Source organism: Lissotriton vulgaris, chromosome 1_1 (assembly GCF_964263255.1).
Source record: "Lissotriton vulgaris chromosome 1_1, aLisVul1.2, whole genome shotgun sequence".
NCBI classification, from domain to species: Eukaryota; Metazoa; Chordata; class Amphibia; order Caudata; family Salamandridae; genus Lissotriton; species Lissotriton vulgaris.
The window spans coordinates 1,109,351,559-1,109,365,152 of NC_141685.1; the positions used below are offsets into that span (position 1 = coordinate 1,109,351,559).

Sequence of the window (13,594 nt, forward strand, 5' to 3'; positions counted from 1 at the left end):
CGTAGGCAGTAACATAGAAGCTGGTACAGCATTGTGTTGTGGCCTTGCAATCTGAAACGTGCGTTCAACCTTAAATGCGGGTGTCTCTTGCAGTGTGAGAAGGAGTAGGTAGACACTGGCTGAACGTCTCCATATTGAAAAAAATTAAACCTAGAGCCAAACAAGGTGCAGCTGAGCTGCCGTGCTGCCAAAGACTTGCCTTTCTTGACATTTGGGCCTGCCGTTGCATCTCAGAACTCCACGCAGCCAATGGGGAACTACGCACCAGGTCAAATGCCAACTGGGAAACGAGCGCCAGGTAACCTGCCAACAACAAAGGCATGCCAAGTAATCAACAAGAGGAAAACGTATACCAGGTAATTCAACAGGGAAATATGTGTCAGGTAACCTGGCAGCAGGGAGCACACACTAGGTAAAGGCCAGCAGGGAAGTTATCAGGTTCGCCCCGACAATGAAAAGTAAACCAGATAACCATCTCACAGAAAAAGGTGCACTGGGTAACTCGTCAACATTTGAATTTATCCTTGGTGATAGCTAAGTGGAGTTTCAACACCAGGGGCCTTATTACAGGGGGTACTTTGGTATCACAGAAGGGGCCACAGATGCTTTTGCAGTCCCTTCTGTAATACTGATAGCGCTGGCGCACATAAAGTGGCAGCGCTACCTTCAGTGGGCGTACACTCATTTGAATGGGGGCATGTCTCATGCAAATGAGGGAATCCCTTTGTCTCTGTGCCTGCGCCATATTACAGATGCGCGCTCAGAGACAAAGAAGCTCACATGAAGTCCACTGTCAGTGCATCCCCTGGTCAGGGCCGGGGAGCCTGGGAACCAACACTGGCCCTAGCAAAGATATTGGCTGGCCCCGGGGGGAGGGCGGGGAGGGTGTTGGTGGAAAGCTTTGTGCCGCTTTTCGCTTTTGTTGCAGGGACCGATATTGCAGCTATGCTGTAAAACCATCCCCCAGTAACAAAACGGCCCACCAGGGGTCTAAAAAACCGCCCACCCTCGCAGCCCACTGAGGAAACACCCAGTGCCCGCTACAGTCTAGTCCGGACCTGCCCTTGGGCCATAATATAAATGAGGCGCAATCTAGGAAAATGTGTCCCATTATGGAGTATGCGCTGCCCCCAGGGCAGCCGCAAGCTCGGGCAGCAGCAAACAGGCGCTGCCCTGGGGGCAGCGCATTCATGGGAAAAACAAAGGGGCTGCTTTGAAGCTGCTCCGTGTTTTTACAGTGCAGGCAGCAACCCACCTACACTTTTAAAGGGGATTAGAGATCCCCTTGCAGGCGTGGGCAGTCAGTGACGGCACCCACCTACAGGGGATGTCTGGGGGGTCCATGAGACCGCCTTTCCACCCCCACCAAGGGGCTGCTCCCAGTGGGGGCACTGACAGTGTGCCTCCTGAGAGCTTCTGTACCTCTGAGCCCGCGCCTCAGTGGTGGCTAATCCACTGAAGAGGAGGAGCATCGCCCCACTCTTCTACTGCAGCAAAAGAAAGGAACAAATCAAATGATAATAACTAATGTTATCATTTTATGTTGTCCTCCTGCTGCGGCAGCTTCTGTGAGGGGGTGGGGCTGCAGGGGAGGAGTGGTACAACCCTCCTAATTGCGCAATGACTGTTTGGTCGGCCCTCTTGCCTACACAAAACAGTCATGCGCACTGTTCCATGCAGGCTTCATTACAGCCTTAGTGGAGAACATGTACATCCTTCCAGCCCCTGGCTGAGTGTGTGTCACCGTGCTCAGACCAATCACAACGCTGCATTGCAGGGGAGCTTTGTTGTGCTTCCTGTTCATGAATTCGGTCACAGGAGAGCAGGAGCAGAGACATAGGACCCGCCAGCAAAGTAAGTTAAAATATGTTTTTAATTGCGGCCTACGCAGGCCCCCCTCCGCGTGCGCCCACCCCGTCACCCGCGCGACGTGCCGGCTGCCTCTGCAGTGCCTGTAATATGGCGCGGGCGCAAAGGCAGAGGGATTCCCTAATTTGCATGGGGCACACCCCCATGCATATGAGGGAATGCCCACTGAAGATAGCACTAGTGCTTAATGTGCGCCAGCGCTATCAGTATTGCAGAAGGGCCCTTCTGTAGTACCAAAGTGCACAGGGGGTGTGCAAAGCAGGTGCAAATGCCAGTTGTGCCCTCGGGGCACTTTCTGTAATACGCCCCCTTTGGAGCAGCCCTCTGGAGGGGGAAAGGGGTTCGTATGGGCCCCCCAGACATCCCTTTGCAGGCGGATGCAGTCACTGACTGCACCCACCTGCAAGGGAATCTCTAATCCCGCTTCAAAGTGCAGGTGGGTTGCCACCTGCACTGTGAAAATATGGAGCGGCTTTAGAGCAGCCACTCCATTTTTCACCTGAATGCGATGCCCTCGGGGCAGCGTGAGTGTGTGTCTGCCCTGGGGGCAGAGCATTCCATGTAATAGGGTGCAATTTACCTGTTTGTGCTCGGCACACCTGTTTTAAGTTGCACTGGCCGAAAACAGGGAAAGTGCGCCCTTTACATAATAGGGCCCCAGGTGCTCATGCGTACTGTAACTCAACCTGGGTACATTCCCAATGGAAACCCCACAACAGGTAACCAATCAACAGCTCAACACATTCAGGAAACCCACCAATGTGGAAACACTCACTTGGGTCCTAAGTACACAAGGTGCCCCGGGGGCACAGCAGGTGTTGCTCCCACTTTGCTTGCCCGGTGCAATTTTGTTTTACAGAAGGAGCTGCAGATGCATGCAATAATGCTGTAATACCGACAGCGCTGGTGCACATAAAACGCAAGCGCTATCTCCAGGGGGAATTCTCTCATTTGCATGGGGGAATGCCCCATGCAAAGGGGGGAATCCTTTTGAATCTGCTCCTGCACCGTATTACAGAGGCAAAGAAGCTGTCAAGAAGCGCACTGTCAGTGTGTCCCCTGATGGCAGCCCACTGGCGGTGGAAATGGGGTCCCATGGACCCCCCAGACAACCCCTTGCAGGCGAGTGCAGTCAGTGACTGCACCCGCCTGCAAGGAGTTCTCTAATCCCCTTTAAAAGTTCAGGCGGGTTGCCGCCTGCACAGTGAAAACACGGAGCAGCTTTAAAGCAGTCTCTCTCTTTTTCACTTGAATGCATTGCCCCATGTAGCACAACTTCACAGCAGCCCTGGGGGCGCACATTCACTAAAATGAGGCAAATTTTCCTGGACACCATTTGACAAATCGCCCAGAAATTTTCAAAACTACTACAGACCTGAATTCAACTTCTGTCTGGATTGTGTTGGAGTGATATGTCAAGCGGGGACCAAGAAATAGGGGAGGGGGGCAAATGTATTTTTTCCATGCAAATTTCCATTGGTGTTTTTGAACACGACTACAGCCTGAACCCCTAGAGGGAATTACACCGAATTTGGCATAAAGCTAGCTCTTGGTCCAGAAAGAGCCCTTTTCATGATTTGGGGTAAATCTATTCAGTAGTTTTGAAATTTTTAAAGGAAAAAAAACTGTAGAAATTCAGCTGATTTAGAGTTATTTAAAATACCCTACATATTACATAATTCATGACATCTTATAGAGTATTACTGATATTATCACTGCAACATTTACAATAAAATTATTGATAAGAAAATTGTGCATGACGGGGGAGTGAGTTATAGTTACCTTAGGGCACGAGTTTTAGTTACTTGAAATCACTCTAACTGTAATGAATTTATACAGTTTTGTGCGTATACATTCAGAACCTAACTCTAACTTTCCTGTAACCTTTGTATTTTTCAGTGGATTTTTTCATATATATAAATATATATATATACATCATATATATATATATATATATATATATATATATATATATATATATATATATATATATATATATATATATATATATATATATATACATATATCAAAATAATATATATTATATATATATACATATATATATTTACATTTTTATATGTAAAAAAATATATATATATTTTTGGAAATGTAGTTGTTGAAATACATTAATTGGTCTAACGAAATTCTTCCTTTCTATGTTGTATGATATGTGTTTCTATATGTGTGAATGTAATACAATGTAAAAAGCACTACGTGCTTGACATATTTCTACCAATTAAAGACATATATCTTTCTACCACTGTGGCATTCGTGTTTGCTATCTCTTTAGTAAGGGGCTTCATTCTGTAAGTTTATGGTGGCTGAGTGTGGTTTTTAGATTTAGGAGACCATATATTGATCTGGTGTAATAACCCGATCCCCTTTGTCTATGTGGTTCTTCTCTATTTTTTTGGATGTCCCTGGTTAGTCCCAGTCACTTTCCCAGTTACATCAGGTCCTGAAAATGGTTCCATATAGTCCCGGCATTTGTTAGTTTTGGTCATTTTCTTAGTTGTGGTGCTATCCCTAATTTTGGCTAGTATAGTCCATGATTTTGTCTCGACCTTGTTGCTAGATGTAGCCCAGCCATACGGCAAAAGCAGTGTGGTCCTGCTGTGGATTTGATCTGACAGTCCCTTGGGTTAGATCTCAAGTATGGACCAGCTCTAAGTTAGACGTGAGACTGCCCTGGGTTGAGCCTGGCTCTTCTCTGGGTTCGATCTGGTTCTATTGTGGGTTTGGTCTGGCCCTGCCCTGGGTTAGGTCTGGTCTGTTGGATTGTCTACACTGTCCTGGATTACATCTGGCTTTGTCCTTGGTTAGGTCTAGTCCGCAACTATGGCAGATCTATCTTGTCCCTTATTATATCTGGTCCTGCCCCAGGTTTGCCCCAGTTTGTACTTTATCTTGAATGATAACAATAGCAATGATTTTTACCCTTTTCTTTTCATTTGTTTACAGGGAAAATCCTGACAAGATATTTGATTGGTTCTTTGAAGTCACCATTCCCAAATCCTCAGATGATGGTAAGATCATTTTTTAACTGTCACCCAACAGATATGGATTCACCAAAATGTCAGTGATAGTGGAAGTGATGTCACACACCATCTGACACACATGACATCAAGGAGTTGACCTTTAGTCAGTCCTACTTCTTGCTGATGCTCTTGAAAAAAGGCAGCAAGCTAAAACTGAAGAAAGCAAATACCTAGTTTTTCTAAGGATTGTACAGATGCTTGTGTGCAGCTCATGCACGCCAAGTGTCCCAAAAGACAAGTTAAGGGGAGTTGTTTCTATGTGGGAAGAGATGTGGTGCAACGGCCAGGGCGGCTGACCCCGGAACATGGGGGCTCACGGTTTGATCCCCGGCGGAAGCTTTGCGCTCTACAAATGCTGATATTTAATTTATATTTCATTTTATTTCAACTATCAGTAGTATAACAAGTGCTTTAATGGGCAGGTATTGTCTGGTACTGAGTACCTGCACTTTAATAAAAGGGAGAGAACCTGCGCTTCTCAGCACTTATACCATACATTTAATGGGAGAGTACCAGCATTTCTAGGTTTTCCATTTATAGCAAGTATAACTGGTGCAGCGACACCCGGGCCTAAGGATTTGGGGGGCATCCAAGGCACTAATAATGGCTGTCTCTTTCTACCAACACAGGTGACAGGGGTCATTTTTTTCTTTCTTGCATTAGTGCCCCAGGCCAGCTTGCTACCTGGCTGCTTTCATCCTTAATGGACGCCTACTGAATAACTAGCCTCCGTTGTATGCACGTGTCTGTGTGGATCTGCGCACATAAGCCTCAGTTATAGCAACAGGTCTGTGAGGAGCTGTACCGTGGCCTCATTCCTTATCATTGGTCTGTGAGGTGCTGGGCACTGGCCTGTCAGACACTGGTATGAGTTGAGCTGTCCACATTGGGCTGTGAGGATCTGCGAGCAAGCAGTGCTTTAAAAGGGATTTGAGGGATGGTGTGTTCTTTGAAGAGGGCGTGCCCCACTAGGTGTTAAAAATAACCTATAAGAAATGTGGATGCATAAAACCTGCATACCACAGTACTATGTATGAGTGAATCTATAGGTAAGTGATTAGATGTGTGTATAGATCTAGGAATCACTGAGTGGGTTTTTAGAACCTTGTATTGGTGTGTCAATGGATTCAAATATGGTACTCTGTATTTTACAGTGAGTGATGAAAGGTTATACTAGTGTACGATGAGGTGTATCTGATTGTCACGTGGATAATGTCATCACTGATGTCATTTGAGATGTCATAAGTGATGTCAATGACCATGTCATGAATGATGTAATATGTGACATCATCAGCAGTGGATTGCGGGCGCGCGGGATATAGTGAGTACAACTAACTATATCGGAAGGAATTTCAATGGTTTTATATGAGTGAAATGTCCAGCTAACTATAACACCCCTAAAACCTATGGTTTTTTCAGTGAATTGCTAAGGTTTTTCAAATGCTAATTCCTAACTATATCAGGCCTGAAACCTATGTTTTTTTCAGTGAATTTTCAAAGTTTTTTTAAAATGCTAATTCCTAACTCTATCAGGCCTGAAACCTATGCTTTTTGCAGTGAATTTCGAAGGTTTTGTAAATGACATTTTTTAAATGTATTAATTGTTATATTTATTTTTTTGATACTGATTTAAACTATTTATTTTTAGATATTTTATTTTTTTAAACTACATTATAATTACATTATACATTACATTATAAAATATACTTTCTCAGGATGAATTACTTTAGTTAAATACTTTGCAAATAGGCAATAGACTTTTAAGTACAGTAGTTACAGTTGTTGCACTGGGCAACACAATTTTAAACACAATGCAACATTGACCTCACTGTGAATTTCTAGTTTATTGCAATTAGTTACTTTATGGATTACTTTTCTAACCACAGGACTGGATCCTAGATTCAGTCCTTGGACATCTCCTGTAAATGGTTGAGTAAAAGCGTTTTGGTTACAGTCGTGATTTTTAAGGAATATTATTGTATTTTAAAAGTTGACACTTGGAAATGTTTTCACATAGAATCATCAATGTTATCCTACGGCAGGAAATGTAGTGCTATTGTCACTTTTTCTTACTCAGTGGTGGATCCTGGATTCAGCACTGGTGCATCTCCTGTAAACAGTTGAAAGAATGCGTTTAAGTCATACAGGCAATTTTTTAGGAATATTTTTATTTGTGAAAATAAACACTGAAACTTTTCTGGTGAAAACCAGACAATGTATTCCTATTGGAAGGAAATACAAGTTACTGGTAAGTATGGTTAGAATTACTTTTCAGGGTCAGTGCTGGGCTAAAAGATGCAGCACTGGGTTCTTTCCTGATAACAGGTAAGTAAATCGGTATTCGTTGTTCGGATGATTTTAGGTGAATATTTTAAAGTTCCAAAACTCCCCACTTAGTATTTCCAAGTGAAACCAATCAATGTTAGCCTATGGGAGGAAATTCAAGTTACTGGTAAGTATGGTTAGAATTACTTTTCATGATTAGTTCTGGGCTCAAAGATGCAGCACTGAGGTCTCTCCTGATAACAGGTGAGTAAATCCGAATTCGTAGTTCTGCTGATTTTATAGTAATATTTTAAAGTTCCAAAACTCCACACTTCGAAGAATTTCCAAGTGAAACCAGTCATTGTTACCCTATGGAAGGAAATTCACTTAGCAAGTAAGTATTGTTATCGTTACCTTTTCTTACTCAGTGGTGGATCCTGGATCCAGCACTGCTGCATCTCCTGTAAACAGTTGAAAGAATGCGTTTAAGTCATACAGGCAATTTTTAAAGAATATTTCTAGTTTTTGAAAATAAGCACTGGTGAAAACCAGACAATGGATTCCTATGGAAGGAAATACAAGTTACTGATAAGTATGGTTAAAATTACTTTTTTCAGGGTCAGTGCTGGGCTAAAAGATGCAGCACTGGGTTCTCTCCTGATAACAGGTGAGTAAATCGGAATTCGTAGTTCGGCTGATTTTAGTAGAATATTTGTATGTTTCAAAAATCGAATTCCTCTCCAATCCACCGGTCCCCTGGGGGCCAACTAGCCCACCAGGCCCCCTACCTTCACCACTGTGCAAATGTACCCCATGGCGTGTTTAAGTTGGGGGATTAAGTCCCCTTGAATCCTAAGGGTCCCCTGGCGGCCAACTAGCCCACCAGGTACCTCCAGTATGCGCCAGGGAGCTGCATTGCAGAGAGGTGTTCAGAGACCACGCCCCTCTTTACAACACTGCAACGCAGCTCCGTGGCGCTTAGTGGAGGTACCTGGTGGGTTAGTTGGCCCCCAGGGGACCTCTGGATTGAAAAGGATTTAATTCCCCAACTTAAAACGCACCCCAGGGCGTGTTTGCACACATATCACCTCAGGCCCCGCCCCCTTCCTTCACCACTGTGCAAAGATAATTATAAACCTGTGTTTGATAGCACCTTGCTTAAGTGATCCACAGATTCATGCATGATTCCTGGCAAATGAGATTCAGCCTTTCATCTTGCCAGTAAAGTGAAAACCACAACGTTTGATAATAGAATTTGCTTTTATTTAGGTTATTATCTTGGCTAACATCTGCACAGTAGGTGTATATTAGGGAACACATTTGCTAGTTAGTTGAATAGGACATTTCATATGCTTATGTGATATATATATATATATATATATATATATATATATATATATATATATATATATATATATATATATATATATATTACCTACTGGCAGTCGCCAGTAGATAGTTATAGTTAGGACCTAGTTTCCATAGGAAATCCACAACATTCTATTTGGAAAAACTTTGGCGCCGGTTGATGAATCTTCGCGAATTTCTCAAAGAAGATGGCTCGCTCTGCTCCGCTCCTTCCCTGAAAGTTTTGGGGGGATTTGTCAAGTGGGGGCTGAGAAAAAAGGGGGGTCCCAAAACGTGTTTCCCCCATGTTATTTTCCATAAGACGATTAGACACGGCTACAGCCCGAACTGCTGAACGGAATAACAAGAAATTTGGCAAAATGGTAGAGTCTGATTCGCAGATCACGCTTTTGCTTAAATGGTATAAATCCCTCCAGTAGTTCCTGAGAAAATCAAAAGAAAAAATATATATATATCTATAAGCTCGTACGGGTCCGCGTACTGTACGCGTACGTACGCGTACCTTCCCTAGCACAAGCTGCATGCTGATTGGCTGTCAACTGTCTGTCAACACTCCAAACCAGAAATTATTGGCAGCCATCTTGTACCTCGGTAGACTGAGGCACAAGAAAGCAGAAAAACAAACGTTTAGAACTCAAAAAGGGGGCAGGGTAGAAGCACCCTGACACCCTAGGCCTGCTCAGAGGGTCCCACAAGGACCCCCAAGGCCCAAAATGTTTATTTTATTTTTTTCGAAAAATCGCGGGGTGCGCGTACCTTCCAGAGAAAGGTGCATGCTCATTGGCTGTCAACACTTCAAACCAGGAAGTGTTGGCAGCCATCTTGTGCTCGGTAGACCGAGGCACAAGAAAGCAGAAAAACAAACATGTAGAACACAAAAATGGGGCAGGGTAGAAATACCCTGACCCCCTAGGCCTGCCCAAGTGGTCCCACAAGGACCCCCAAGGCCCAATTTTTTTTTATTAAACCCGGTCTGTTTTTTTTCCAATTACCCCATCGGGGGGACCAAATCCCGGGGGCATAGTGATAAAGAAGTGTGGGGGGGCCCAATCCCCCCCACACTGCCCCGGGGACCGCCGCCCCCCGGGGCAAAGCAACGCAGCCCCTGGCGCATACTGGAGGCTCCTGGTGGGCTAGTTGGCCCCCAGGGACCGCCAGTATGCAAGGGGAATTAGTTCCCCCTCTGCAAACGCACCCGGGGGCTGCGTTGCAGAGAGGTATAAAAAAGGGTGTGGCCTCATTACACCTCTCTGCAATGCAGCTCCCTGGCACACACTGGAGGTTCCAGGTGTGCTAGTTGGCCCGCAGGGACCCCCAGTATTCAAGGGGAATTAGTTCCCCCTCTGCAAACGTGCATGGGGGCTGCGTTGCAGAGAGGTGTAAAAAGGGGCAAAGCCTCATTACACCTCTCTGCAATGCAGCCCCCTGGCGCATACTGGATGTTCCAGGTGGGCTAGTTGGCCCCCAGGGACCCCCAGTATGCAAGGGGAATTAGTTCCCCCTCTGCAAACGTGCATGGGGGCTGCGTTGCAGAGAGGTGTAAAAAGGGGCAAAGCCTCATTACACCTCTCTGCAATGCAGCCCCCTGGCACATAATGGAGGTTCCAGGGGGCTAGTTAGCCCCCAGGGACCCCCAGTATGCAAGGGGAATTAGTTCCCCCTCTGCAAACGCGCCAGGAGGCTGCTTTGCAGAGAGGTGTAAAAACATTTTTTTTTTCAATTTATTTTAAAAATATGTAATGTAATTTAGAAAATAAAATATCTAAAAATAAATAATTTAAAATAATGTAGGAAATCAGTATAAAAAATATAACAATTAATACATTTAAAAATTATCCTTAACAAAACCATTGAAATTCACTGAAAAAACCATAGGTTTCAGCCACGTTATAGTTAGGAATTACCATTTAATAAACCTTTGAAATTCACTGAAAAAACCATAGGTTTCAGCCATGTTATAGTTAGGAATTAGCATTTAAAAAACCTTGCAAATTCACTGAAAAAACCATAGGTTTCACACACGTTATAGTTAGGAATTAGCAATTAAAAAACCTTTGAAATTCACAGAAAAACTATAGGTTTCACACCATTTATAGTTAGCTGCTCATTTTACTCATACAAAACCTTTGAAATTCCCCCGTTATAGTTAGTTCAGCTAACTATAACTCGCGCGCCTGCAATGCACTGCTGATGACGTCATATATTACATCACTCATGACATGGTCAGTGACATCACTCATGACATCTCAAATGACATCACTGATGACATCATCCTTGTGAAAGAATGGCAGACCTCCTCTCACTCTTTGATACACACATTCAAAAATAGAAACAATAAATTTCAAGAAAATGGAGATACCAATACCAGTTACAAACAACCTATTCCAACATCTACTTCCACATCCACTCATTCACCAACAGTTCTATATAGTCACTCATACATGTACTCAATCATCATATGTACCAATACACCTATACATCCTGTTACACACCGATACTCATCCATAGAGTTACTTACACACATACTCACACATGCAAATAAACTATCAAACATCCATTTACTTGGTGTGAGAGCGAGGGCTTGATAAACAGGCGTGGAGGCTGCAATATGGGTTTAAAAGTGGGTTTATTGATTTTAGAGGAATGAGGAATTGGAGGGGGTTTAGGAATGTCTTCTTCGTCTGAGGTTTCCCGAGATGAGTTCGATGAGCCCGAAGTCGCTGTAGTTGTTCTCTTGCCTTCGAGGTCGTCTGGACCGGGTTGGGTGTTCCGGAGGCTCATAGAAAAAAGGAAATAGACAAAGGGGAACCGTCAGGTTGGAGTCCTTTTTACAAAATCATAACTTATACCGTCCACCACACCCTTGGTTGTCAGGATTCTCAAAACATGGACGAGTGGTTCTTTTAACTAATAACGGGCACGAAGTGTGCAAAATTAAGCATATAGGCAAGAATTCTGGTATTTACACTTTTTATAATGGTGAATCAATACTCTTGGAGGGATTCGTGTACCAACACTCGCCTACTGAGCAAAACAGCGTGGTACCGTTCCGATTTTCACATTTATGCTATGCAGTGGATTTTCCCGTTTCACAAGACTTTTACCCGCCCTACCCTTAGTGTCCCCGAGCCAGTTCACTCACCGACCCCGCCGTAACTCTCCTCCGAGTTACGGCCGCCTTCCAGCCTCCTCCGGACACCACCAGTCCTCCGACCAGCTTTCTTCTTCAGGGTTGTCAAGGCCGCTACTCTCGATACCGGGTCCCGCGTCTTCTCTCTCGGGTCCCGCGTCTTCTCTCTCGGGTCCCGCGTCTTCTCTCTCGGGTCCCGCGTCTTCTCTCTCGGGTCCCGCGTCTTCTCTCGTCCTCGCCGTCTCCGCGTCTCTCCTCCCTTCCCTCCAGAGCTGCCTGTGCTCGCAAGTTATTGGCTGACGCCACCCACTTCCGGGGTATGAGGGCTGGACTTCCGGGTTGTACGAACGTTCACCAGTCCCCTGCGAAAATATACGAGAGTCAGGCTGGGGAAGTAGTCCACGAGGGGTGTCGCGATACCATGTACGTCCCTGCAAGTTCCGGGTAGGTGTGGGTCCCTTCTCACATCCCCTTTCCCTTGCTGTCCTTCTTCTAGGGGAAATATCCTTAGGATATCGAGACAAATAGTCAGCGTTCCCTTGATCCTTCCCTTTTCTATGCTTAGTGAGAAATCGGTAGGGTTGCAAAGAAAGAAACCACCTCAAAACTCTTTCATTATGACCCTTATTCCTCGCTAGCCACTCTAGAGGGGCGTGATCAGTAAACAGCAAAAACTCCCTACCTTCGAGGTAGTATCTCAAAGTTTCTATCGCCCATTTAATGGCGAGTGCCTCTTTTTCGATGGTAGCATAATTCTTTTCCCTAGGGAAAAGTTTTCGACTTATATACAAGATAGGTTTTTCACCTTGTGATGTCTCCTGGGACAACACAGCTCCCAGACCTAAATCAGAAGCGTCCGTCTGTAAAATAAAGGGACGAGAATAGTCTGGACTGATCAATACTGACTCAGAGGTTAGGGAATTTTTTAAGGACTCGAATGACCGTACCACTGTAGGGGAAGGAGTTTGCAATACCTCTTCTGTTCTGATATTCTTTTGTAATAGATCCGTCAACGGAGCTGCTATTTGTGAAAAATTAGGGATGAACCGCCTGTAATATCCCAGTAACCCCAGGAAAGCTCGTAGATCCTTCTTTGTTCTAGGAAAGGGTATCTGTGCAATCGCGGATATTTTGGAATTTTGGGGTCTGATGACTCCTTCTCCTAAGAGGTATCCGAGATACTTAACGGTCTGGGCCGCCAAATGGCTTTTGGCTGGATTGATTTTTAATCCATGAACCCCGAGCGTCCTGATTACTTGTGAGAGATGGTTCACATGTTGTTCCCAGGAGTCGCTATAGATTATGATATCGTCTATGTATGCTCCAGCGTATTCCTCGTGCGGTCTGAGTACTGTATTCATGACTCGCTGGAATGTCGCAGGTGCTCCATGTAAACCAAAGGGCAACATTTTGAAATGATACAGCCCATCGGGGGTAGAAAATGCTGTTTTCTCTTTGTCCTCGGGTCTCAAAGGGATTTGCCAATATCCTTTACACAAATCTAATGTGCTAATGTATTTGGCCCTCCCTATCCTTTCTACCATCTCGTCTACCCTGGGTAAGGGATATGTATCAAACTCGGAAATTTTGTTTACTTCTCTGAAGTCAATGCAAAACCTTACCGAACCATCAGGTTTCGGAACTAGTACTATAGGTGAATTCCATTCACTTGTGGAGGGTTCTATGACATCTAGTTGTAGCATTTTCTCAACCTCCTCTCGTATAACCTGTCTACGAGACTCTGGGATTCGGTAGGGTCGTAGTCTTACTCGTTTACCCGGTGGAGTCTTTATCGGGTGTTCAACAAGTGTGGTTTTTCCCGGAGTAGTGGAAAATACCGTGGCTAAAGGTTGGAGAACTTGTACCAACTCCTGTGTATGCTCAACAGGCAATTCGCTGTCTATACAAGTTTGAAACAGGGGAG

The 13,594-nt window shown here is 44.6% G+C and overlaps 1 protein-coding gene across 4 annotated transcripts in view; it reads left to right on the forward strand.

Moving 5' to 3' along the window:
• DENND1C (DENN domain containing 1C) overlaps positions 1 to 13,594 on the forward strand; it is a 237,776-nt gene that overhangs the window by 38,816 nt on the left and 185,366 nt on the right. For all 4 annotated transcript variants that reach the window (XM_086963582.1, XM_086963585.1, XM_086963591.1 and 1 more), the window contains exon 2: positions 4,831 to 4,895. In XM_086963582.1, coding sequence (XP_086819708.1) covers positions 4,831 to 4,895 — 65 coding nt within the window. The remainder of the gene's footprint in view (positions 1 to 4,830; positions 4,896 to 13,594) is intronic.